The sequence below is a fragment of the Elephantulus edwardii genome, unplaced genomic scaffold (assembly GCF_000299155.1).
Source record: "Elephantulus edwardii isolate Elephantulus edwardi_28Jun2011 unplaced genomic scaffold, EleEdw1.0 scaffold00037, whole genome shotgun sequence".
Taxonomy (NCBI): Eukaryota; Metazoa; Chordata; class Mammalia; order Macroscelidea; family Macroscelididae; genus Elephantulus; species Elephantulus edwardii.
The window spans coordinates 18,932,990-18,960,828 of NW_006399787.1; the positions used below are offsets into that span (position 1 = coordinate 18,932,990).

The window sequence follows — 27,839 nt, forward strand, 5'->3', positions numbered from 1 at the left end:
GCACCTCTGGGTGACCATGAACTGCTAGCCTTTCATTTGGTGGTCAGCACATTAACTCTATGCAGCATACAAGGACTAGCCACCCTGCAGACAGATCTGTTTATTCATTTTTGCCCTGCTTGACCTATAGGCTGAGGGTGGCTGAGGCTGTATCTTCTGATTTTTTTTTTAAAGTCAGAATATTAGATTCTTAGAAAAATTGGGCAACTGACTTTAAAAAACAAATAATTCAAAACAATTAAATCCTGTAAGTGCCCAAGTACTGCTAGACACGTTGCTTTATGTGAGTTTTTCTCCTTTAGACCTCAGTCATAACCTGTGACAACCACATTTAACAGGGAAGGAAACTGAGGCTCAGGAAAGCTGCTTCAAGTGAGAATGTGGTGGAATGAGGCACTGTCCTGGAACTAGGCACTCAGGCTCCACTTCCTGTCACACCTGGCAAGGCTGCCTCTTGGAGCAGGGGCCTATTGCATATCACTTAGCCTCCACACCTGAGCCTCTTCAGCTATGAACTGGCAGGTCAAGTCGGCTGTGTGTGTATCGGAGTGGTCGTGCTTTTAGCTGAGGCTTCCTGAATTGAAATAATTGACCCAGTTGGTGGCATGGTTAGTAGGGAGTTGCACTGCCAACCCAAAGGTTACTAGTGGCCCTGAAGGAGAAAGATGGGCAGTCTCCTCCCATGTGGTTCACAGCTTCAGAAACCCACTGGAGGGTCAGCTAGGAGTCAGTTCTCACTCAGTTGGGAATGAGGGAGAGAGAAAGTGAGCTTGAAACCAAGCACCCAGCTCCTGCTGGGGGGTGGCTCTGCTGAACTGGGAAATGAGATGTAGCACCACATGAAGGGTGTGTGGTGTGTGTGTGTTGGTGAAGTGTCGTTTATGGCTGTAAACTATACAATAGAAGACAATGGAGTGGACTCATGAAAGAGCTCTCCTGGCCGAGGTGGGATGCTCTTTGGCTCTCCTGACTGAGGAGCTTCTCACCTGTTGGAGGCCAGTGGGGATGCAACACCCTCAGACCTTTGAAGGGTTATATTGCAGTGCAAGGCGGAAACTCTCTCCAGTTGGTCAGAGTCAAGCCTGGAAGGGAGACACACGCCCTGGGCAGGCTGATTGTAATCTTAGGTTACACAGTGGTGCTCAGGGGAGAAAATGAGTTCCCTGTCCCTGATGAGGTGTTTGGATGAGGCAAGAAACTTGCATATACTGGGGAGGTGCTGGAATGATCCCCTCAGGTTTTGTCTACGGTACTTGATTCTAGAATGTTGTTAGTTGCTCTTGCTAGGTCCTCTGACTCATTGACTTTGCTGAAGCAGTCATTGGGATTGAATTGGGGAAAAGGAGCATTAAGAGTTTTTCTTTTAAGGCCTTTGGATAGGGAGATCTTGGTGGCTTCAGTTACCTGGGTTCTAGGGGTGGTCTCAGTGACTTTGTACCTGTCCACAGGAGGGAGGGAGTGGTGGGCGGAGTAGATGAAGTGGTGTGGGACGTGGTGCTCACTCCCAGCTTCTGTCCTGCTGAATTCCTTCAATTCGTCCTTCATTCCTCCTTGAGAACAGTGGACAGATGGCTGTGTCTGGTGTGAGGGGAAAAGAGAAACTCAAATGGAAACAACTCCACAACAGCTGGAGAACAGGAATGGCAGTTATGGCCCAGGGCCACCACCCCTGCCCACACCCGCGGCAGATGTCCTCTGTTAAGCATGTTCTTTGCTCAGCTCACTGGAGACTTAAAGCCCTCTTTCTGGATTCAGGTGGGCCCCAAGAAAAGGCTATAGGATGGAACCTTTTCTGCTTCAAAAATAGAGCCACCCCAGTGGCTGTGAGGGCTGTGATCCCAGGGCAGAATGGGGAGTTGGGTTGGAATTGAGTCTGGAGGGATTGATATGCAAGGAGTATAATTAACCACACTCTCATCTCTTTACCCATATGTGGCTCCTATATTTTCTAGAGTGAAGCTGTTTCTTTGGGATGAATTCATGAAGCAAAAATCATAGAGGGAAACAGAGAGAGAAGTAAATAGAGAAAACTGAAAAAAAATGAGCCATTTGCTCGGTACGGGGGAGTGGGTGCAGATCTGCCAGCACCAGGCTCAGAGCAGGCGGGGACCCCGGTGTTTGGCCCTCACAGCATCAGGTGTGTGGAAGGTGGAGCCTGAGGTGGAAGGCAGGCAGCACTGTGGTCTCCATGGTTCTCGGAGGACCATGCTGCAGGATTATCTCCAGAGCCTCTTCTGTTGTTAGCTGTTGTCAGGTTGCCCCAGCTCATGGCAGAGCCCTTACAAACCAGAATGAAACACTGCCTGGTCGTGTGTCAGCCTCCATTTATCAGTCTGCTTGAATCCATGCTGCAGCCGCTGCGTGTTCTGTACCCTTCTGACCCAAGGGGCTCGTGTTCTAGAATTATAGTGGGTGATATTCTGTGGTCATCCGTCAGGTCTTCATGGATTGATTTTTTTATTATATTTTTTTTAATTGTGTGTGTGTGTACCGTCAGATAAGATCTGACTGGTACAGGAGGAGATTGTTCCTCCTTCTCCAGCAGAGCATCTGGTGGATTCGAACCACTCACCTCTGGGATTGCAGTGCAGCTTCTTGCCAATAGGCCACCAGAGCTCACCTTCATAGATTGATTTTTTTTTCCAAGTTTACTGTCCAGGGCTTTCTTCCTAGTCTTTCTTCATCTGGACGATTCTATGAAACTGTGAATGACCCTGCTGGTATTTGACATACTGGTGACAGCGTCATAACAACACACAAATCGCTACCATAGGACATTCCGACAGATGGTGAGAGATGCTTCTATACTCTCAGGTCATATTTGAAATCCTTAATATATTATTCAGTCCCTGATCTTTCCATATTTTGGAGATTATTTTTTTTACAAGTCATTAAAACCTTGTAATTGTTATTGGCTGAGTTAATAATCAGGCTAATAAGTCCCCTCCCTGCTGGTTTGACTCCATCAGCCGTGCTGAAGGAGAAAACAAGCCATCTCCTCCTGTCACAGTTTACAGCCTCAAAAACCCGACGGAGGGTGGCTGTGAGCCAGAGCGGTGAGTGAAGGAGTGAGTGGGTTGAACTGTGTCTTGGCACAGGTGTGCTGTCTCATACCTGGAGCCTGCCCTGGAGGGGACTAAGCCCTCTATGGTGCTGGCAGCAGCCCTGTGTTATCTTTGCCGTTCACCCACCTACGATCACCTGCTCCACGCGTGCCTTCATAGTCATTTCATTTGTTCAGCAAATACTGGTGAAGTGCTTTCTTTGTGTCAGGTGCTATGCTAGGTTCTAAGCAGTGACACGAAGCAGGAAAATTCCTTATGTCCTAGAAATGAGAGAGGAAAACACACAGTTCATAGTCCAGGTGAAGAAAAACCAAAGTGGAGAGGGACATAGGATGGGCGAGGTGGCTCTTGGTGAGAAGACGTGTGTGAGTGGAGGTTGAAGGGAGATGGGGAAGGACCCGTGTGGACACCTGGCGAGGGGACTATTGTGGCTGACAGGCAGGTGCAGCTGGCCAGACCACGCTAGCTCTGACTGAGGTGAAAGCTATAGGGTTTTGAGCAGAGAGGTGACAGGATTTGGGGTCTGTGCTCGGTCACCCTTAGTATGTTGTACAGAGAGTCCAACTTCAGGCCTTTCCAGATAACCAGAGAGCGCCCTGGGTCGGCCGCTAATGGAAATGTCAGCGGCAGTTCTGCCCCTCCTCGGGAGAATGAGGCCGCAGTTTCCTCCCTTTAACATGCATAGCCTTGGAAACACAGGAAGATCGACATGAGTCAGGATTGACTGACCGCAGTGGGTTTGAGCTTGGGTTATAAATAACCACACAACAAACACCTTCAAACAGAAACCTGGCCTGCATTGGCTAGAGTCCTAAAGAGAGAAATGATACTGTTAACTTGTTGGAAAGTTGTTTGTATTTTTATTTTTCTTATTTTCAACCAATTTACACTTCTGGTGTGGTGACCTCGTTAGCATTAAAAGGGGTGTGTGTGTGTGGGGGGGTGTGTGTGTATTTAACTTTGCTAATTTAAAAGCTGGGAAAATGATATTTTCTTTGAATACGAGCGAGTTTGAATAGTCTTAAGAATTGGCTATTTGCTTTATCTTGTTTTTGGAATGATCTGTGTTCATTTGGACTGTTTGCTGAGATTTTGGACTTTTCTCACCAAAGCATATACATACATTCTTTAAATATTACAGCTGTGACACCATTGTTACTTACAAATAAAATTGTCAAATGTCTGTGACCAGATTCGTCACAGAATGTTCTGCTCTGCCCCGTGCCCCACCCCACACCTCCCCAGTGCTTTGCAAAGTGCTGGCATGCGTTTTAGCTGTTACAAAAATGTTTGCATGCTGGTATAACTCCCTGTGTCTCTAACCCAGACTCTTGGATATGGGTGGACTTAATGTCTCCGGTGTCCGGGGCTCTTGGGGTGGGTGGAGGGCCATTAAAACCTCCCCATTAGCAGGAGGAGTAACTTCTGAGGCCTTTGTTAAACTGAGCACCCTTCTCACTTTGCTCAGCACCTTGACCTCGTTCCAGCACTATCACCTGCCCCCAGAGAGCAGCTCCAGCCAGGCATTCGTTCCGTACCTTGCTGGTCATGGTTGGTAGGTGCTGCCCGTTGAATTGGCTCCCCCTCACAGCTGCTCAACCCTTGTGCCGTCCTCAGCACCACTGCTGTGTTTCAGCCTAGTGTTGCAGTTACTGTGTCGGCCCATCTCATTGAGGGGCTGTCTCCTTTTTTGCTGACCCTCTGTTCTATCTGGAGGAGCACTCTTCCACTTTGTACATCACTCTTTGTCAATGTGCAGTATGAAGTAACCCCGGTTGCTGTGATGCTGAACCTTGTACCATTGGGGTATCAAACACCAGAATGACTTCCCAAGGTGGACAGTGTTTGGTGGAGCTCCCAGTTGTAAAACAGGTTTGGAAGCAGGAGTGGCATCCACTTCCTAAACCACGTGCCTCTGGAAACACTATGAACTTGATGAAATGACAATAGTTATGGAAAGGCATTACGTCTTTTGTTCATAGTGTCGCTATGAGTTGCGCTCGACTCAACGGCAATCAACAACAACTACCAAGCGTAGGGAGCTCTGGTGGCCTTAGTGGCAAGAAGCTGCATTGCAATCCCAAAGGCACACAGTTTGAATCCATCAGTTGCTCCATTGGAGAAGGGTGGATCACCTCCTCCTGTATGATTTACTGCTTCTGGGTCGGCTATGAGTCAGCTCTGACTTGACAGCATACAATAACTACCAAGTGTGCTGTCCTTCTCCATAATAATGTGTCCCTGCCCCTGATAACATGTTTAAAGTACGTGAGACAAAGTTTTGCCATTCTTGCTTCTAAAGAGCATTCTGGTTGCACTTCTTCCAAAGCAGGTTTGTTTGTTCTTCAGGCAGCCCATGATATATTTAATACTCTTTGTCAACACCGTCATTCAAAGGCACCAGTTCTGTTACAGTCTGTCTTGCTCATTGATCAGCTTTTGCATGCATATAAAGCAAATGAGAAGATTATGTATGGCGTGGTCAAGCACACCTTCGTCATCCAAAAGTGTGACGATTTTGCTCTGTAACACTTTGAAGAGATGTTGTGCAGCAGATATGTCTGACATAAAACCAGGCTGCTCCTTGGAGGCAAGGATTCTGAAGCTTCATCTGAGATATTCTGGGCATGTTACAAGGAGCGATGAGTCCTTGGAGACGGACGTCATGCTTGGGAGGGTGGGGGACAGCACAAGAGAGGAAGACCCTTGATGAGATGGATTGACTTAGTGCCTGGGGTAATGGGGGTAGGTGCATCAGAGACAGTAAGATGGGCACAGGGTGGAGCACGGTTCAGAGCTGTTGTCCATAGAGTCTCTGTGAATACCAGGTGACCCGATGGTGCATAACAACAATACATGGTTTGATTCCATGAGCATTGCTTGTGGAGTCACGTAAAAGTGAAGTCATTGACAACTTCAATTTTTCTATTTATTATAGTGTTAACTTCTTGGCTCAATTATGAGGAATTTAATTTTATTTCGAGAGTTAATCAATACTGAAGGCTTTATTCTTCCTCAGCACATGTTATTAGTCACGTAATTTGAGGGAGGAAATATGATCTTCAGGTGTGATTTCCTTAGTGGAATTCTGCTGTTGCTTAAAAGGTTTATGAGAGGCCAACCCTAGTGGCTCTGGGGTCAGGGAATCTGTATTCCCTTCCCTCGTGCTTCAGTATGGCCTCCCTTGAATGTACAAGTGTTGGAGTAGGAAAAACTAAAATATTCTTTTGAGTGTCTTACCATCAGTTTTAAAGAGTTAGCCTATTTTAGGGCCTGGTTGCTGTCTTCTGACGTAGAAGCCAGTAAGGGTAAGAAATCAGCATTTCAACATTTGAATATCATTTGTTCAGCTACCAAAACCATAAATCCTGTTTGTTAAGCTCCTCAAAGGGGTTATTTATATTTATATCCCCAGTACCGAAAAAAAGTCATAAAAGCAGTCATTCAATGAACTTTGAAGCACTTCAAGTCTAAAATATTGTTGTCCAGACTAAATGTAGTGGGTGGCTTAGTCATAACCTTGAAGCTGACGGGTTTTTTTATGTATCTGATTTAATATCTTACCAGTGACATTTTCAGGCTGCTTTTGATTGACTGCATTGTTCAAGGTGGCAGTTTACCCAAAGCCTGCAGCTTGTTGCTGTCTGTTGCCTGCACTACTATTTGGTGTGTAGATGGCTATTTTGAGAGCTGCGGTAGCACAGAGGTCCTCTACTCACAAGGTTGCTGAAACTTTTTTTGTGATCTAGAAAGTCCCTCTAACTTCTACCCTGACACTGTGGATGGCGTGCACCAGGCATGTTTTAAGACACCTCTAATCCCAGAGGCGCACGGTTCGAATCCACCAGATGCTCTGCCGGGGAAGGAGGGACAATTTCCTCCTGTACCAGTCAGATCTGATTTGACGGTACACTCACACAAAAATAATAAAATTTTTTTTTTAAAAAAAAGACACCTCTGTTGCCTCTCACTACCTCTAAGTACAATTGAATGGACCTGCCATGTACTCCTAGGACACCCTTAAATCAAACTTCTCTCCTGGCACCTGTAATACTTTATTGTGGGACACCTGTAACACTTTATTTTTGCAGTAAGTAAACAGGTACCAGTGCTATTTCAACAGTCTTTTCACACACACTCCACTGATCTTAAATTTACTCATATTATTCATCCATTTTTATTCCTGAATTTTCCCATCACTCTCAAAAGAAGCATCAACTTTTAAAAACAAGCTTCCTTCCCTCTTGTAAGTGGAGCCGTGCAGATTCTTATTCCTGGCCTGATGCACAATGCAGTACATGCTCAGGAAAGGCCCACTCTGCCCCAGCTGAATTCTCTACCCTAATGCTCTGCTGGTGTTTCCTTAGAAATCGTGGACGGGAACGTGAAGATGACCCTGGGCATGATCTGGACCATCATCCTTCGCTTTGCCATCCAGGACATCTCTGTGGAAGGTAGATCTTTTACTTTGTTCCCTTCTCAACTCCCCGCTTCCGCTCCCCAGCCCCGAGCCCCTTTCTCCTTCATTCTCCCCTCTTCATCTCTGGGCTCAGCCTGGACAGCTGCCTCACCTGGGGTGATAGACCCTTGATCATGGGCCCTGTCCAAGGCTTTTGACCTATGTGTAGACATCTGCCCTACATCCCAATCTTTACAGGTAAGAACTGTTTGGGGTGTTGGTTCTCATGGGGAAACTCCTGCCGTGGAAGTGCCAGGAAGCTGCCAGGGGCAGGTGTACTGCAAACACTTTTCCCTGGTGCACACCAACAGGTTCTTGGGTCTGTAACCAAAAAGCATGGAGAAAGTCCAGCTGTGAGGGAGTACAAGGAGGAAAGCGGACCCCAAATCCTCTACTTTGCTTCATAGCACCCCCTGGTGGCTGCTTCAGAGGCTTACAGGAGGCAGTCTCCATTGCCATGCTCTCTAAACTTTTAAAAATATAAGTTAAAATGGAAAGTACTATTTTATTTAAATGTTAAAATTTTATCATGATAAAAGAATATACAGTAGGATATTACCTAGTTAGCCATTTTTTATACCATACAATTCAGTGACAAAAACTAAATTCATCATGTTGTACAGCTGCCACCACCATCTATTTCCACTTTTCTATTACTCTTAACAGAAGAATCTCATCACACGTAAGCAGTGACCCCCTCTCCTGTCCTGGATAGTCACTAGTAAACTTTGACTCCTGTACAATTATTTATCGCAGATATTTTAGATAAGTTGCTTCATATAATATTTGTCTTTTTATGATGACTGACTTCACACAGCATATTTTCGAGTTTTATCCATTCATAAGCATGCATCAGAACTTTGCCTCCCTCATTGACCAGCTCATTTTCCATGATGTGTATATGTGTGTGTTTCATTTTGTTAATACATTGATCTGGTTTTAAGCTGTATGTCTGCTAGGTGTGTATTTATAATAAATTGTATTTATATATTGCTATTTTGTTCCTCTTGTTGTATACCACAAAATCGCATCAGACAAGAACAGGAGATTGCCCCTCCTTCTCCAGCAGAGCATCTGGTGGATTCAAACCGTGCACCTTCAGAATTGCCGTGCAGCTTCTTGCCACTGGGCCATCAGAGCTCCCTTATTGCTAAATATGTTATAAGGAAGCCTGGTAGTACAGTATGTAAACACTCAGCTACTAACCAAAAGGTTGACAGTTCAAACTCACCCAGTTGCTCTGCAGGAGAAAAGGTCTGGTGATCTGCTTCTATAGAGTCGACCTGGGAAACTGTAGGACAATTCTCCTTTTGTCACATGCTGTCAGCATCGACTGAGTGGCTCTTGACAACAACATACACATTATAAAACATCCATACTAAAATAAATTTTTCAAATATGATATGAAGATTAAATAACACATATACATTCGTATTTCTTCATTTTAATGACACAGGTGTTTTTGAAATCTTTTTACTTGAAGTAATTTTTAAATTAGAACAATGGAGGTCACATTTCTTTGTTAAGGAAATCTGATAAGGAGCTTTGCTGCCATTCCAAAGACATACAGCTCAAATCCACTGACTGCTTGACACAAGAAAGATGGGTAGTCTCATCCTGCGTGATTTACGGCCTCAGAAAACCCACTGGAGGGTCAGCTGTGGGTTGGTGCCAACTCAGCGATACCTAACAAGTTAGCAGCAGTTTAATACTGTGGGATAAAGCAATCTGATGATCAAAATCCAAGTTATTACATGATAGGTTTATAACAGAGCTCTGCTGGTTGATGGGGGAGGAGTTACGCTGCCAGCGCAGAGGAACGTGGTTGAGTCCACCAGCTGCTCTGCAGGAGAAAGATGGGCAGTCTCCTCCTAGGTGATTTACAGCCTCTGAAAACCTGTTAGTAATTCATCTATGGCTTCTTAAAAATAACTTCAAAGTTTAAAAGCAAGCCTACTTTGTAATAATATGAGTTAAAGTAGGTTACACAAAACATAAAAATATGGAGAGGTTAATTTGGTTCTGACTTGGTGGATATAACAACTACAACATTTATAGCAGAGGTGGTTGAAAAGGCTCACAACAGTCCCCTAGAACGCCGTCCTTGTTAGTGATATTGTCAAAATCTGTTTTTCCAAATAGCTTCCTCGACAGTTGTGACTCTTTGGGGCTGCCTTCTTATAAACTCTGATTAAATTGTCAGTGAGGAAGAGCCTGAAGTAGGAGTAGGAACATGAGCTTTTTTCTTCTTTTAATTGCTCGCTTGTGCTTGAATTCTAATGCCGTCTTTGCATCTGTCTTTTATTATTCACAATTTTAAAGTTTATCTCATGAATTGAAAGTAAAGAGTCTTCCATGAATCCACCTTTCTAGACACCATCGCTTGTAGTTAAGGGACGTGAAGTCATGAGGAAGATTCCCTGTGCACCCCTTCTGTGCTGGGGAACCCCTTGCTCACTCAGACATGGCCTTACCATCTGCTTCAAAACATAGCAACAAAACCTAAGGCATGTGGTACGAATCCAGCAGATGCTCCACTGGAGAAAGAGGGAAAATCTCCTGTGCCAGTTGGATCCGATTCGATGGTACACAATGTCGGGGAGGTGGGGATAACCCCCCCAAAAAAACCAAAACAGGCAGTGACAGAGAGCACCAGATCAATGCTTGGGTTTAATATAAGAAAAACCTGGTTTTAGGATGAAAACACCATAGGAGTCTGAATTCTCTGCTTTTTCCCCACACTGCCGTGTACTTCCTAGAATGTGAGCACCCTCCTCTGGAGATTCCTGGAACTGTTAGACTTTACAGGCCTGTGAAACCTTCCTCTCCAACCTGATGCAGGTTGCTAACTGTTTTGTATCCTACCTTATTTTTTCAATCAAAGCGGGAGGGGAGACATTCTGAAAGTTTAAAAGGTTGTGCGCTCTGAATTTAAGTGTCTCTCTTTCTGGAAAACTTGCCAGTTTCTTTTCTGTTTCTCAAATAACTTCATAAACGTTGCCAAGGAAATTGACATGATGGCTCATGGTTCTTCATTCCTTTAGCAGGAAGCGCCTGTGAGTAGTGCCCTGTGTGACAGTATGGGGCCCTGTGGGCCTAGTGGCACTCCTGTGTGCCATCTTCCACTGATCCTTCTGCTTGCTTTTCTCCTCTAGAGACCTCAGCAAAGGAAGGTCTGCTCTTATGGTGCCAGAGAAAAACAGCCCCCTACAAAAATGTCAACATCCAGAACTTCCACATCAGGTGAGTGGCACAGGTTGAGGGTCTCTTGCTTACCTGTCTTGCTCCTAAGCCCCCTTGACTAGGTTAGTCTCAGCTCCAGAATACAGCAGAGTCTCTTGTGGGATGAAGCTGGTGTCATTGCCCATTAGAATCCCACCCCTCCAGCCCCTGGCACTGTCCTGATGCAGCTGCTGCCCAATATTGTTGGTTGATATATTTTCTTTGGAAAAGATCCCACAGAGAGAGTGTCTAGAAAGTTCCATCTGGAACAGAGCAGATTAGGGACATGGACTTTGATGAGGAAGGTAGAGTTGGATATGGCCGGTTTAGCGCGGTTTTGCAACCCTCACATAGTTTTGACCCCAGTGTCTGGGACTCTGGCAGGAAGAATTGCTCCCTCCTATCTGTCTTCCCTGGTGCCTCACCTCTGTGAACAAGGAGGCCTTGCCCTCAGTTAGAATTCAGAGGCACCGTGTTGAAGTGATGCAGATGGAACCTGCTGACTCCTGCTCTGTGCTGCCTGTCACCCTCACTCACCCGCCTATACTTCCTCTCTCCCTTGGGCAGCTGGAAGGACGGCCTTGGCTTCTGTGCCTTGATTCACCGACACCGGCCTGAGCTGATTGACTACGGGAAGCTACGGAAGGTAACGTGTGTTTCCCGACCCCCACCACCAGCTCCTGGCCTCACTGACTCCTGGTGGTTTGGTGGCCTCAGCGTCTTGAGCCTAGTAGTCTATTGGCACAGCCCCATTAATGGAAAACAGAAAACTGCCTTTGAGCAAGAGCACAGGTTTGCCACGAGGGCACCTCATCACTGCACGTCCATAACGTGTGTGCATACAGGTCCACATACCCAACAATGTGGGAGCAATTTTGCTAGTATGATCGGATATAATAATACATGTTTTAGGAGACAGTTCTTCCCTCCTTTTCCCCCTACCTGCTCCACTGTTCTAGCCAGTCACCCACCATGTGTCTGGCCTCCCTCATTGGACTTGGACTGTGTGTTATTTTTGAGACTGCTGAGTTTCATTTGGAGTCTCTGAGTAGTGCAAATGGATAAGAGCTCAACTGATAACCAAAAGGTGGTCAGTTTGAGTCCACCCAAAGGTGCCTGGTGATCAGCTGTTGCTAGTCCTGTGGAGCTCTCAGTTCTAATGCGACACACACGGGATGCCCTGAGTTGGGATTTGATTTCTTAGATGCCGTTGGCATGTGGCAACTTGTTGAGCGCTCACACACATGGGAGTGCATATGTGTGCTTGGGGGAGTAAACAAGGAGAGAGTTGTTGTCAGAGACTGTCATAGTTGAGAGGAGCTGTGGATTTAGTGTTGTTTTTACTGTCTGGGCCGCTCAATGCCTAGATCGTGAAGAGATGTCTAGTTTCAGACTACTGCTATAACAGTAATAACAAAAAGATTAACATAGCAGGTTGCCTTAAAGAGCGTTTCTTTTTCATAGTTCTGGAGGCTAAAGCCAGAGCCTTGGCCCGCCCTGTTCCTCTCTTCCGGTTTCCACTGACTTCTGGCCATCAGGGTGTTCCTTCATTCCTTTAAGTGCATTTGTGGTGTCCTCCCAGGTGTGCCACTGCTTTTTGTACGAGACATCAGTCAGAAGAGATGCGGTTTAGGACCCACTTTTCTCCAGCATGACCTCATCAACACAGCCAAACAAAACCCTCTTTCCGAATAAAGTCATGGTCACAGGTGTAGCAGTGGGATAGCAGCTTAACTGTTATAGGGGGCACAGATCAGGCAGGGGCCCTGCCCAAGACCACACTGACCATCTCACCATCTTCCCTCTGCCCTCTGTCAGGTGGTCACATTGACAGGAAGGCTTTTAGAAATGATTAGCATAACGTTTCTGCACTTTACTTGACATTTGGGGAGCTCAGAGGCCAGGGAAGACTCTGCACCTCACCTGTGCCCGCAAGAAGGGCTTCTCTCCATGCCTCCGTGGCAGGTCTTATTCTGGCAGCTCTTGATGGTGTCAGGCCCACTTTTGGGGCACGAGATGAGTTATCTGCCAAAACACATTTGTGAGGGACAAAAGAGCAGATTCTTGTTGCTTTGGGTCACACAAGGCCTAGTCCACAGCTGGAGAGCTGAGCCTCTCCCCACCTGAAATGACCTGACCCATCGGCAGAGCAGAGAAGGGCTCCCTATCTGTCTCTCCCTCTTTCTCTGTGTCTCTGTCTATGGCCCTTTTAAATTCTGGGGGCATCAGTTAGCTCTTAGCTGCAGCCCAGATCCTAACCCATCCCAGTGAAACATTAATCTCCCGAAGCACAGAGGCGGCCTGCGCTGGGGGGCGCTGTTATAGACCAGGCTAATGGGGAAGTTCTGGCTTTCCTTATGAGCCTCGGGGGCCATTGATGATCGCCAGGACTTGGATGCCTCCTGATAGTCATTCAAACAAGCAGTTGTGCACCTGGGGCCTGAGGACTGGCAGCTGGAGTGGAAGGCTTGGAAGCACGTGGCCTTCACGGGTTCAGTGTTTTTACTGTCTTGGCTGTTGTCAGAGACTTTTCCAGAAGGACTCTTTCTCCCTTCTCTGCAATTTCTTCTTGAAAGTATGTCAGATGGTTGTATTTATTTCTTTGTTACCCTGGACGTCTCACTTTAGCTAACAGGACAGCTGTGTCCTGGGCTGCTAGCCTCAGCTGGCCGCACTCTGTCCGGGGCATCAAGAATAGAGAAGGGGTTTAGCAAGGAACTCTCTCTTCCATGTTTCCTTGAGAAGATAGGAGCAGCCAGGGTTGACAAAGGCCTCAACATTTCTTAGAAGTGAAACCGAAGGGGCACGAGAGCCCCAGCTCTTATGTCACAGAGGAGGGAAGCTGAGGTCAGGTCACTTACTCGTGAGTCCTTCCTGGCTAGTGGCAGAGCTGAAACCATAGGCAAGACTGACAAGGGCTAGACCAAAATCATTTGCCTCATCTCCTCTGGCAAACTGAGAGGAGATGATGGTGTTGGGAACTCCTGGCCAGTGAATCCTGGCCTCATTCCCAGTCCTTGACACCCAAAGTTGGCTCTGAGCTTCAAGCCTAGGAGGGGCTGTAGTGGCCCTTGTACCCCCACCCCCCAGTTCTGGTGACCACCCAGTGACTTTTAGTTATCTCCATATAACCTCCCCTCCTTTTCCCTGTAGGATGACCCACTTACAAATTTGAACACGGCCTTCGATGTGGCAGAGAAATACTTGGACATCCCCAAGATGCTGGATGCAGAAGGTAAAGAGGCTCCCTGGACCTCCACTTTATCCACCGTCTTTCAGCAGCCTGCGAGGGCATGGGCCCAGCACCATGCGATAGAAAAGGAGCAGGCCTTGATATTCTGGGACCTCATTTGAGACTCCTGGGAGTTAGACCCCTCCAGAGAACAAGCTCCGAGGATGGTTCTCCTCTTTCTCAGTGGAGTAGTGCCGGGGTGGGGGGTGGTTCTTCGGTATCTACCTCAGCAATGGAGAGTGTAGCCGCCTTGTCTAAGAGATGCCCCATCCCAACTCTTTGGAGTAGTTTCTAGACTATTTCTCTTAGCATCCTCTCCCTATCCCAGCTCTGACTGGAGACTGGAGATAGTGTTTGGTCAGGAAGCTTACAAGGTCTTTGTGACTTCATGGGCGCAGTTCCAAGAGGACTTGGAACAATGGCTCCATTTCCCTGAAGCCCTCCAGGTTTGTAACTTTAACCCTCTCGGTCAGGAATGGTTCCCATAGAGCCCAGGTTAGCACTGACTTTTCTTGCTAAGGCTTAGGTGTCTTGGCCCTTGTAGCAGAACAACGTCATTAGGGACAAGGATGGAGTTGGACACAGCAGCATTCTTACCAAAGCTTCCTGAGCTGCAAATGCAGCTCTTCCTGCCATGAGACCCAGCTTTGCGCCTTTTTCCAAGCAAAGCGTTTCTGATGGGGTGAGCAGGGTTGGAGGGTTGGTGTGTGGAACTTGGTACCATGAAGGAATAATTAATTGTCTGCCTCGAGGCTGAGATCAGTTTAGATCTTGTTCCTACATCTACCTTCACCCCTTACCCCTTGGACCCAGCCCTGTATACAACAATCTCCTTTTCTTGGCTGCCCTCTGGCGCCTTAACTGCTCAGGCGCCATTTTGGAATATGGCTGCTCAGGAGACGCTGAAGACCTTCTGTGGGGTGGGAAGAGACTGGGGGATTTAAGACCCCTCCTTTTCTGGAAATTGGAATGAAAATTACCTGTTTTCTCACCTACCGGTGGCTTTTTGTTTAACATCACAACACACTTACTGATTCCATCTCTACCAGAGTTCCTTTCCAGTGACTTAAAAAAATTTTTTTTTTCACTGAGAAAACATCACACGTGCTACCCTGAATATCATCCCTGCATCTGCTGGCACTGCCATAGGCCATAGACAAGGTCATCCCTGAGATGATTGGGGAAACTACTGACATGGCTGTCTGTGTCCCCACCTCCAATGTGTCATCTTGCAAACGCTGTCAAATATGATAACAGCAAGAAAGTCGTAAAGAAGGCATATATCAGAAAGGGCATCCTGGGATACACTGAAGATCAAGTTGTCTCCTGTGACTTGAAGAGTGACACCCACTCTTTCACCTTTGATATGGGGGCTGACATGCCCTGTACAACCAGTTTGTCAAACTCGTTTTCTAGTATGACCGTGAATTTGGCTACATCAACACGGTGGTTGGCCTGGTGATTCACATGACCTCTAAAGACCACCAGCTCCAGCAATAGCACTAGAAGAGAGGGAGAGAGACCCTTAGCTGCTGGGGAGCCCTTGTTCCTACTCAATCCCTCCACACACTCAGAATCTCACGTCCATGACACATTTTCCATCCAGTGCCCCAGAGAAAGGAGCATGACGTCTTGCCATGGAGCATCAATAAAGTTCACTGTACTCAGCTAAAAAAAAAGAAAAAAGAAAACGTCACACTTACACCTCTACGTATTTTCAAATACAGGAGTGGCATCCACTTCCTGAGCAACATGCCTCTGGAAACTATGAACTTTGATAAATGATGATAGTTGTAGGAAAGGCTTCAGGCTTTTTGTTCATAGGGTTGCTATGAGTCATGCTCAACTTGACGGCAATCAACAACAACAACCTTAAAAATGTGGATAGTGTCACACTGAGGACACTTGTTAGAAGGCATGACAACAGCTAGTGAACACCAACAGCAGACTGCTCTGTTTAGAAACTAGCATCTGTCTTTCCTGGACAATCTGTCCAGTAAGGAACTCTCCGTGACCTCTGTCATCTCCTCTGGCCTTGATATGATCATCACTTCCTTTGCCTTATCACCAAGGCCACAAGAACATAAGGGAGAGCAACACCCACATGGCCATAGCAATAGCCTCTCCAGTGACAAAGTTGAGTGGGTTGAGTTAGGCTTCAGCAGAAGGCTCAGCTCTAGGCCAGGGATGACCTGAGGAGGTGCATACCAGGAAAAACCATGCCCAATGTCACCACCTTGAACTTGGAGTACATAATAATAGCTATTATTCTTACAGAACAAGAGCGAGTCCAGTAACTATCACTATAGGTGCACCTTCCACATATATTGTCCTGTCGGTTCATTGCATGTATCAGCCCCACCCCTTTGGGATTTTCCACCCACTCCAGAGTTCATATTTCCATCCCCTCCAGAGTTAATATTTCTCTCTTACTCTTAAACATATAGTTTTACCACTTCCCTTATTTTATCTCCCCAATTAAAATATGTGTTGCATGGAGAGGTGGGGGTGGAAAAGGCTATTTTCTTATGTAACCATGAATGAGCTTTCATCCCAAACCAACTACAGTAATTCTTTGAAAATTCTACTCCCTGGTTCATAATGAAATTTCTCTGATTGTCCTCTAAATATATATATTTTTAGAGTTGGGTTAGTTTTCATTGGAAATCCAAGTAAACTCTATGCATGGCAGTTGGTTGGTATAGTTAATTCTCTTCTAATCTATCACACTTCTTTTCTTTGTCCTGCCATTGAACTCGTAGGCACTGGATTGCTGTCCTGTTGAATGTTCTTTATTCTTCATTGCTTGTTTGCCTCCTTGGAACGTCTTATAAATGCTCTCCTCTCACTTGATTTCCCTCTGAATGAATGGAATTTGACACTGGAGGCTGGTTTGATTCCAATTCAAAGGATTCAGATTCTTCTTGTTGGCAAGAAGACTTCATGGTACTATGAACTTCTTTCTGCCTCTGAATCCATGTTCACTAGCTTGCTTTAACTCCAGATATTTTTTTCCCCCCAGACATCGTTGGAACGGCTCGACCGGACGAAAAAGCCATCATGACTTATGTGTCTAGCTTCTACCATGCCTTCTCTGGAGCCCAGAAGGTACCTGGGGCCCCCAGCTCTTCCCATACCCAGCACACCTCATGCCAGACCCCAAATCATGCCCTCTGCCCCCCCTTCCTGCTCCCTGCCTTTCCTAGTGACAGGTACCTGGATGGCGTGGTTTCGTTAGTAGAGGTAGTGGCTGGATCCACAGTGGCGTTTTGTTCTTGCTTGCCTCCCCCCTCCCCAGTCTGCCACTCTTTCTTTCCCCTTTCTCACTATCTCCAAGAAAGTTAAAAAAGAATTCACCTTCGGGGACCCAGATGACTGACATAAGCAGGAAGGGCTACATGCATGAGTTGCGACAGAGGTCGTCTGCAGACCTGGAAAATGCAGAATGTGGTGGGCCTTCGTACCACCTCTGACACAGACAGGACAGCTTTCGGACATCCCCCCGGAAGGCAGGTCTCGCTGGGGACACCTTTTCACAGCCCACGCCCAAAGAAATATCTCTCCTATCTTCACTTACAAGTTTTGCAAAGACACTGTCAAGCCTCCCTCTGCCCTTTCTCCCATGATGCACCTGTCTTAGCAGACCTGTCCAGATCGTTCAGTCCACGGTGGCTTGTCCTATGCCCGGCCTGAGGACTGCCATGTAGTCACTCTGCGCTCTGTGTTCCCACAACCCATTGGAGAGAGGGTGGAGGGGAAATGGACTCTGTTTTGCTCAGGGAGGCCAGAGGTTAAAGCCAGGTTTAGCTCAGGCAGCATATGTATGTATGTGCACATGCCTGCACGTGTCCACACACACACACACTCCCAGCAGGACCCCAGAGGAAGCAAAGCCCAATAGAACCGCAGAGCCTCAGGCTTGGCCTTTGCTGCTTGCTTGGTCCATGACCTGCTGTGTGCAGACTCCCCTCCGCATGGAGTCCCAAGTCTCGTCTTAAAATGCATGTTGGAAGTGTCCTCCCTGCATCTCGCCCAGCCTGCCCAGCTGCTGCCCTGAGCTTTCCTGTCCTGTCTCCTGATGCCCGTCTCTCCCACCACCTCTCTCCTGTCATCATTTCATCTCTTCTCTTCCTGCTCATTCCCTTCTTTGTTGTCTGTCTGTCCGTCTTGTGTTCTTTCTCTGTCCACCACGGCTGTTTGTGGTTTATTCTGTGCTGCTGCTGCTGCTGCTGCTGCTGCCGCTGCCGACTTGCTCCTCTCAACCTCTTCTCCTTCTCTGTGCAGATGTGTAGGCACGCTAAGGCCGGATGGGAAGGCCATGTGACCTAATGTTTCATGTCACTGCCACGCCTTCTCGGGTGCGCAGAAGGTGAGCTCTCCCTTGGCCTCGCCCACCCTCCCTGCCACCCTCTGCCTGGCTCCTCCATCTTCCCGGGACACTCTTGCAGGAGTCTGTGGGGCTGTGACCCCCGGAGTGGAAGGAAGGCTTGGAGAAGCCCCTCCTCTTACCAGGGGCTGGGCAGTCTCTGACCCTGTGGCCAGGACACTTGTAGGAACTTGAGGGCTTCAGCCTCTGATTGGCCTTCCGTGCCTCCACCCCTACCCGTGGGCAGTGTGGATGCCACATAATATCGGAAACTTGTAGGTTGTAGGTTCGGCTCCTTCCCTGGACCCTGAGTCAAGAGCCCTTGTGCCTGGCTGCACAGCCCTGGGCTCTGCCTCCTGGCCTTTCAGTATTCCAGGCCCCTCACTTCTCTCTTCCCCTTCCTGCTTAGGCAAAGCTACCGTCTTGAATTTAGCCAATAGCCAGAGAAGAGAGAGGGCTTCCTGCTTTCTCCCACGTCTCCTTCCTGAACCTCCCCAGCCAGGCAGGCCATGAACAGTTGTGCAGGTTCCACACAATGCCAGGGTGCTGCATCTTAAAGGATACCATTCATCCTGTAAATGATGAATTTTGAATGTTAATACAATCACTCAGCAAGTAGCAGTAGAAATGGCTTCTGACAAAATCATTATAGCATCTTTCCAATAGAGATGCCTTGAGAAAGAGATGCCTGTAAAAATATTCTAAAAGCACCCTATGGGTTGGCAGCAGCCATGTTTCCCAAAACCTCCTCTCCATGGCTGTCTCACTGGTGCTGCTTGAGGACAGGGAGAGCAGCCCCACCTGGTTGTGCCCTTTTACCTGTGTCCTAGCCTCCCAGGTGGCCCATCCCCTGTCGCCCCCTTTCTCACCTGCTCCTGCTTCCTCGTGGCCCCATCTCTGCTGCTCTCCTTCCCCCCCCCCCCATGGCCCCTCACCCTCCACCTTCAATCAGAATATGAGCAGCATCTACCTCCTTGCCTCACCTGGGCCCTGTAACCCCAGAGTCACTGCCTGCGGCCATGGCTAGGCCGAGCTCGCTGCCATAATCTTTCCCGTTTTCAAACTCGCCTTCCTTCTGCTCCTCTTTCCCCTCTGCTTCAGGGCTTCTGTCCTGGGCTTCATGCCCCTTGACACTGCCTTACTCGTCTCTGAAGCTCCCCCTGTGTCCTGGCTGATGACAGTGCTTGGACGGGAGTGTGTGTGTGTGTGTGTGTGTGTGTGTGTGTGTGTGAGAGAGAGAGAGAGAGAGCGAGCGAGCGCGCGCACATGTGAGTCTGCCGCCCCCAAACCTCATGCCACCTTCCCCTGTGCCCCCTTCTCTTCCCTTCATCCCTGTTGCAACCATTTCATGCTCCTTTTATCCCCATCCTAGGACAAGGTCACAAAAGAGGAACCAGCTGGGTGTGGGTGGTGGCAGGGCATCTCCTCTCATGTCCTGGGTCAGGGGCCTCACCTAATGGTACATCCAACCCTACAAAGTCCTTGAGAAACTGCTTAGAGCTAAATGGGCCAGTGGGAAGTGGGAGTGGAATCCCCACTTCTCTTGGCAGGGAAGGGGCAGGTGGCGGAGGACCCTCCCCAACCTACTCAAATACTCTTCTGGTCTTGACTGCCTCTAAGGCTCTGATCCCCCTCAGCATCTTCCAAAGCCCTTGCCTGGGACCCTTGTCCTCTTCACTGTCTTGGAGGAAGGGACTAGAAAGACAGCAGAGCCTAATGCGCATGTGGACAGGTGTGTGTCCACCCTGTATACCGCATATGGGCAGCACAATTGGTTTTCCAGCTTCTCTCTGACAGCTTGGGCCTAGTTCTTTCTTCACTGTCTCTCCTCCCCTTCTACAAAGTTTGAGGCTAGATGGGGAATAAGATGCTTTTGTTTATGTACTTTTGCTTTAAGTTCCTCGTCTTTTGAATGAGCCCTTTACGGAGTGAGTCTCCTAAGGTGTGACGCAGTCTTTCTGGAGGCTTACAGGGCTGGGTGACACATTGGCCTGCATCCTCTCCCTACTGGTCACTGTAGTCACTATGGTGATTCTTCTTCGGACCAGCCCCTTCTGCTGAAGGAAAGAAACCCCCTTCCTGACCTCAGGGAACTTAAGGTCCAGCTCAACAAGTAATAACTGCTACTGCTCTGATGCAGTCTAAGTAGGGAGCGCAGGGCACAGGACACAGGAAAGGTTTTCTAATGCAGGAGATACTTGAACTTGAGGGTTGAGTGAGGCCAGCAGGTGAGGGGCTCAGTGAGAGCTGCACGGGGATGTACACTGTGTCCGGGAAGGTGGTGACAGCTGGTGTGGGAGTTTTGCAGTGTGTAAGACATGTGACAGGAGACTGGAGTTGGCTCCATCATGACCTTTGTCCAGAGAATAGTGGAGGGACAGCACACGTGCCTGCCCCCTGGAGAGAGGAGTTCTTTGGGAGCTCTTTCTGTCTCGGCTTCTCAGACTTGCCCACAGCATCCTTGGGGTCCACTGAGTTCTCTGCTGATCTGGGGGCCTCGTCATCAGGACTCCAGGACTAGTTATTGATTAAGGATGAGGGAAAGGCTAGTTGTGGGAACTGTGAGAGGAAGCAAAGACTTGGTTAATTCTAACTAGATTTGGGGAAATTTTTGCTAAAAACTGCCACCACTTATTTCCTTATGGAATTGCTGTGAAGTACTGGATTTTGAGTGGCATTTGGCCATATTGAGATGCTTGATGTCCTCTTAATTGAGTTTGGGCCTCTTTAGACTATAAATGTACCTTGTAAATTAGCACCATTGGCCGAGTGGTCAGAAAGTTATGCTACTAAGCCCAAGGTGGGTGGTTTTTAATCTGCGACACTCAGGCCTGGTTTAAATTGTGTTTTGGTCAAACATTCTTCTTTGTGGTATAGCACTGCTCTGTGCACTGCTGTACAAAGGTAACTCATGGTTGCTGTGATGCTGAACACTGTGACACTGAGTCAAATGTGAGAATGGTTACCCATGGTGGACAGTGTTTGGTGGAGCTTCCTGATTAAAACAAGCGTGGAAGCAGGAGTGGCAGCCACTTTTGTAATAGTTTGCCTCCAGAAACCCTATGATCAGTGCTAAGGTATTTCATTCATAGGGTCGCTATGAGTCGTCTACGACTCAACAGCACTTAACAACATAACAACTTAGGGTAGCAGGGTAGGTAAACAGATAGGTAGCCTGAAAGAGAATTGTGCTGCTTACCCAAAGGCATGTAGTTCAAATCCCTTGGTTACTTCATGGGATAAAGATGGACAATCTCCTCCTGTGCAATTACAGCTTCTTGAAAACCCACTGCCAGGCCAGGTACGGGTCAGGAACTTCTGAAAAAGAACTTTTACATTTAAAAGGAAACCTTGTGCTTTATAATAGCACAAGTTAAAGTGGGTCATGCAAAATGTGGAAACACAAAGTTTACACAAAGGCCTAAACATCTCTTCCTTTGTGCTTGAAAGCCATCCATTTGCCTTATTCCCACAGGATCTCTTCTCGGCCCTTGGTCATCCCTCTCTCTTGTTACTCTGTGATTGCAGCAACGTCTGGGCGATGGGGTTCTGCTCCCTGACTCTCAGAGCCACCTGGAGGCAGGATGCCTTTCCTTCTGAAATCACATTGATTTCTGGGTCTCTCTTGGGGTTCACTCCTTCCTCCTCTGGAACAACCCTCACTGCTGAAGTAAAGCCATCTCACCTGTCTTTATATACTTCATGGTGCTGACTTTTTTCCCTGTAAATCCTCATTAGTTACATGGGTTTCTTTTGGCTAGGGGAGATAAAAAAGTTAGAAACCTAGACAAGAGGGACTGCTGGCGGTCTTGTTATGTCATTAGGGACGGCTGGTGGAGGAGTTCATAGGGACTTGTGCAGCTCGCCCAAAGGCTGTGCCTTCTTGGGAATTCAAACCCACCAGCACTTCTGCGGGAGAAAGACAGGCAGTCTCCTTCCCTGCAGTTTACAGCCTCGGAAGCCCCGTGGTGGGTCAGCTACAAGTCAGTTCCAACTCAACGACAATGGGCGTTTTGAGTTTGTTACATCTTGGAGGCCTGTGACCATGTACGTCCTGAGCTGTTGTCATTTCACCTCTCATTGGGCCAAGATTGGCAAGTGCCTGCCCCTCTTGATAAAGAGGCTGGTGTGGAAAGGAGTTGCACTCATAACCAAGAAGGTTCGGGCAGAGGCTATGTCCCCAGGTGAGGAAGTCAGCAGTGGGAGCAAGGGCATGGTCGGATTCTGAGGATCCTACCTGTTAGATTTTACAACATTGACTCTGGAGTCCAGGAACTGTGTTTCCCAAGGCTGAGCTCTCTCATTTAAGTCAACCCTAGGTGAGCTTTCCAGACCAGGCCAGGAGCCAATTCTAAAGAGAGGACTCTATGATGCTCAGATTTCATTTCCAAGGATAATGACCAGTGTTTTCAGTGACGCCAGCCGGGGGAGAGGCCAGCTGGAACATGGGCTTGGCAGGGAGGCCTTTGTGAAAAATCCCAAGGAGACCTACTCTGGAATCTTCATCCAGAAGTAACCTACTTTGGTCCTGGGTGGCAGAACACTTTACACTTGATTACTAACCCTGAAGGTTGACAGTTCAAACCCATCCAACAGTGCTGGATGCATCAATGCCCATCAAAAGGATGGGTGGTCTGCTTCCATTAAGATTGTAACCAAGAAAACTCTGTGGTGCAGTTCTCCTCTGTAACACAAGCCACCTGAGGTAGAATCCATCCACTCTGCGGCAGTGATTTTCTTGTGGATTTTGTTTGTTTATTTTGGAGCAATCCACAGTTCAGAGAGCTGGACAAGGCCCTGGGACTCATCCAAAGCCTGTAAGAACTCAGATCTGACTCAGTCTATCAGTCTGATAAACTGACAGAAGATCAAAGTTTATGATCATGGGACCCAGGATTTCAAGATGAATCAAGAAGACAATACATTTGAGTTGGCATTTTATTTAAAAATTTCAGCAGCCATGCATTGTACATGCAGTGAGTGGTGACGAACGCTCCCAACCGCTTGTTAAGCACCTAACATGATTACATACATGTCAGTGTAGAGAGGTGCGCACTCTGGCCTCCCCCCACCGCTGGCTCTTACCTTCAAGGACCACGCTACTCCTCACCATCTTTTATGACCTATTGGGCTAGTGCTTACCACCTTGCTTGCTGTCCAGGGCCCCTGTCGTCTTCTGAGATGGCCTCTGGGGAGGAATTTCCCTCTACGTCACCTCTTGGAATTCCCTGTGATTACTTGCTCCTCAGGAGTTCTATGTGTGGAGTGACTGGGGCATCTCAAGGACAAAGCTGAGTTGGAGGCAGGGATGCGAGTCTAAGGATGTGATTCCCCACTTCAGAGGACTCTTGAATCACCCATAGTTCTCCTTGTGGAATCCCAGCACACTCTGACCCCTCACCCTAGAGGGCACTGATTCTTTACTATACTTGAAAAGGGTCTTACAACTCAATGTGACTTGGTGGGCATCTCTCCTATTTGAAAAGTTCTTCAAGGAAAGAATATATTCTCTTCCTTAGCCCTTCCAAAGTCCAAGCACCTTTATTCCCAGGAAGTTCTTCCTTAATCTGAGCCTTGGCGTGTCTTACCATGGTTGAAACCCTTTCTGGTTTGTCGATCAGCCAGTTCTGAAGTCCCATCTTTGGGACTGTTATCCACAGGGTTACCCTTCTCCAGGATCCTCGGGTGTTTCTATGGTGGTGTGTGCAGTTGCTATTCCAATCCTTTCATTCCTCTGGCTGTTTGGTGGCTTGCTTGCCCAGCCTTCAGCCCAGCACCTGCTTCAGCCCGAAGGTGCCCAGGCTGGGCCTTCTTGATCTTCTGTCTGTGCTGGATTTGAGCCTTTGATCTTACGCTGAGTGTTGTGGGCGTCCCTTGGTTTTTCTATCAAGCATGTCAAGCTTCCAACACTCCGCTGGGATCCCAAAGGACCCCACTGCTGAGCGCCTCACAGAATTGAATTTTCACTGTCCAAGGTCAAATCCAGCCTCAGAAGCCCCTGGCAATGGGATCACCATGCCTCTCCTGGGCACTCCAGGATGGGCATGAATGTGCTCACCTGTCACCAGGTCTGAGCCTTTGGGTCAGATGCTGGATTAGTTTCTTCCATCTATGATGGGCTTCCAACTCAGGCCTTTTTCAGGGGCCGTGTTGTCTAGGCAGGCTCACCTAATCCATGGTACTCATCCATGGACTGGCCAAAAGGATGGTGAAGAGCAGAGAGGGAGTGTGGATTCAGAGCCCTTCCAACCATGCAGAGCTGTGAAGGCGGGGCAGCCTGGCAAATGCAGGTGTGTGTCACCCGCTCTGCTGCTGGGGTGGCTGATAGTGATACTGTCTGTCTTGTTGCCAGGCGGAGACAGCAGCCAACCGCATCTGCAAGGTGTTGGCTGTCAACCAGGAGAATGAGCAGCTCATGGAAGACTATGAGAAGCTGGCCAGTGATGTGAGTACCATGAGGTTTTGTGCTGGCCCCACCAGGGCCAGAGGGAAAGAGGAGTGGCCAGAGGTTATACCACCAAATCTCTGGGGTCAAGTCCATGATCCCAGCTCAATGAACCCTGGACTTCTGGAATTCATGCTGGTTCTTTCAGGAAGTAGAGAGGTGGGGGCTTCAGAGAGCTGAGTTTTTTGATCACCAACAAATACTGCACCTGGGAAATCCCACTCTGCTCTGGGCTTCAGTTTTTGTTGGTTGGTCAATGGTCGTTGAACCAGGGGATTTAAAAGACCTTTCTGGTCCACATGCTGCTGTTTTTTGAGTTTTGCCTACACTGAGAATAGAGTATATGTGCCTGGTTCTGAGAGGTATGAACCTGCAGGAAGTCAGCACCAACTGCAGGCTGACTTGGGAGGACAGGGTAGGATGGTGGTGGGTGTGCTGTTCCACCCCAGACGTTAGGGTTAATGCTCATTCTTCTGTCCCAGAAGAGTTCAGCCCTTTGAACTGCCCAGCCCAGCCATTTGCTGGACCTACTTACTACCTGACATAGTGTGTCAGAGCCCAGACTTCTGGGTGGAAATCCCAGCTCTGCTGTCCTAGCTCGGTCACTATGACCAGTCACATAACCTTGCAGTGTCCCCCATGGAACCTGAGTGTGACCACAGCACTTAACCTCATAGCGCTGCTGTGGAGATGCAGATTAGTTAATTTCCCTTAAATGCCTGGCACCTTGCAGACATCAGAGCATTTCCCACCCACATATCTACTCTTCCTCCATCTTCCACCATCAGCACCTTGGTTCAACTGAACACAATCTAGGTTGTTTCTGTCTCTGTTCCACCAATGGGTGGCCTCTTGCCTTTGGAGTCAGGGACCCACATTGGAAGTTCAACTGGCAAAGACCTTAGACAATAGCTGTCAACGCTATTGATTATATAGATTAAGAAATGGAGACTTAGTCTGAAACTAATAAGGAACCCAGATATAAAAGTCAGGACTGGGAGCTCTGGTGGCCTAGTGGCAAGAAGCTAGCTGCACTGCAACCCTAGAGGTATGTGGTTCGAATCCACCGGATGCTCTGCTGGAGAAGGAGGGGCAGTCTCCTCCTGTACCAGTCAGAACCAATTTAACAGTACATACACACAGAATAATAATAATAATTTTTAAAAAAAGTCAGGCCTGCCTTAGTCGGGCCATTTTCTCACCAGGTTTATGGGTTCTTTACTAACAGAGCAGGGGTTTGAGAGATGCCAGCTATGAGCTTACACCCCTGTGGTTCACAGAGGGAATGCCCCGGGACCTGGAATGTCCTAGGATGGTAGTTGAGAAAGAGCACGCAGTCAGTCGTAGGGTCCGCACTGCCTGCGGGGGGAGGGCCCTGCCTCCAGCTTCCTCTCACTCTCCCCAGCTGCTGGAGTGGATCCGCCGCACCATCCCATGGCTGGAGAACCGGCTGCCCGAGAACACCATGCACGCCATGCAGCAGAAGCTGGAGGACTTCCGCGACTACCGGCGTCTACACAAGCCACCCAAGGTGCAAGAGAAGTGCCAACTGGAGATCAACTTCAACACGCTGCAGACCAAGCTGCGGCTCAGCAACCGGCCCGCCTTCATGCCCTCCGAGGGCAGGATGGTTTCGGTGAGTACCTGCCGAGTGAGCCCAGGCCCACTGGGCCCCCAGCCTCCACATCACCGTCCCCGCTCAGCTCCCGGTCCCGGGCAAATGCAGCATCTCGGTTGGAGGAGTCTTTGTATAACCACAGATCTTGCTCTTGAAGTTCATTTTCCTTGGGCCCCGGGGAAAGTTGATCCTCCCCTTTTCCCTTTCTAGAATACCACTCCAGCTTGAGCCTGAACTCTGCCCAGCAGTGAGGGGCTGCGCCAGGGCTAGCCTTGTCCCTCTAGACCCCTGAGCATCTGCTGCAGACCCCCTCAAAGCCCACCCCACCTGTAACAAAGTCATCTTTGTAACAAAAATACCTCTTAACACACACAGAGGCCATTCACTAGCAGTAAAGATTATTCTTATTTCCTTACAACTTTGCTTCCATGCTTTTCAAAAGACCACCCTTCTCTTACTTTAAGCAAGTAATCTGGAGTGGTTTTGGTAAGGTATTTCAACGATACAAATGAGCGGAGTATAGAAGAAGAAAATGAAGTTACAAAAATTACCCATCCCAGCATCACTCTAATTAAAAAAAAAATCTATATAAATATTATTTTAAAAGAATCCTTAAAAACACAAAACAACTCTTTGTTATTGGGTTGAGTTTGATTCATCATGATCACATAGGACAGAGAGAATTACCCCATCGGGCTTTTACAGAAACAGAATGTCACCTTTTTCTTCTTCTGGAGCAGCTAGTGGACTCAAACTGCTGACCTTGCTTTTAGCAGCCAAGTGCTTAATGACGATGTCACCAGGACTCTTAAAGAGTTCCTAAAGCGTATATTATTTAATAAGCAGATTTTTACAAAACATCATGATAATTGTGACCAACTGTTTTCCATATTATTAAGAATTTTCTTTTCTGTCACTTGTTAATATTGTGTACCCCCTTTGACCCAGTCCTTAGGACCTAGGGAGAAAAATTTTGATCCAGGAAAGATGTCAGGATGATCTAATAAGTTCACCACGAGAGAGCTTTGCCTTCTATCATGAAGGCCAGTGAGAATGGGGGCTGGGATGGGGGCACTAGGAGGCAAGGAGTGGATAAGAATGGGGTGAAATTTGCAAACAACATCAGATGGAGACAGGATCCCAGGGGAATATGTATCTTGTGATAGAAAAGCCTTTGATGTTGAATGTTGCCATTTAGAAAACTGTGCAGGCCTTCCACATGTCCCAGGGCTGAATCAATAGCTTTTAGGTGGTTACTGTGAGTCAGAGGGTGCTCTGTGAAGATTAGAAAAAGCACTCGAGGTCAATGACGTATTGACATGTATTATCTGAATTTACTGCTGATGTGTACTAATACTTAGAGAAAAAAAGGAAGGGAGGGAGGAAGGGATGGAGGGAAGAAGGGAAGGAAGGAAGGAAGGAAGGAAGGAAG

At 47.8% G+C, this 27,839-nt stretch overlaps 1 protein-coding gene across 3 annotated transcripts in view; it reads left to right on the forward strand.

Moving 5' to 3' along the window:
* ACTN1 (actinin, alpha 1) overlaps window positions 1–27,839 on the forward strand; it is a 129,517-nt gene that overhangs the window by 86,073 nt on the left and 15,605 nt on the right. For all 3 annotated transcript variants that reach the window (XM_006884749.1, XM_006884750.1, XM_006884751.1), the window contains exons 4-10: window positions 7,433–7,519; window positions 10,680–10,767; window positions 11,314–11,392; window positions 13,900–13,981; window positions 17,001–17,086; window positions 24,697–24,789; window positions 26,195–26,425. In XM_006884749.1, coding sequence (XP_006884811.1) covers window positions 7,433–7,519; window positions 10,680–10,767; window positions 11,314–11,392; window positions 13,900–13,981; window positions 17,001–17,086; window positions 24,697–24,789; window positions 26,195–26,425 — 746 coding nt within the window. The remainder of the gene's footprint in view (window positions 1–7,432; window positions 7,520–10,679; window positions 10,768–11,313; window positions 11,393–13,899; window positions 13,982–17,000; window positions 17,087–24,696; window positions 24,790–26,194; window positions 26,426–27,839) is intronic.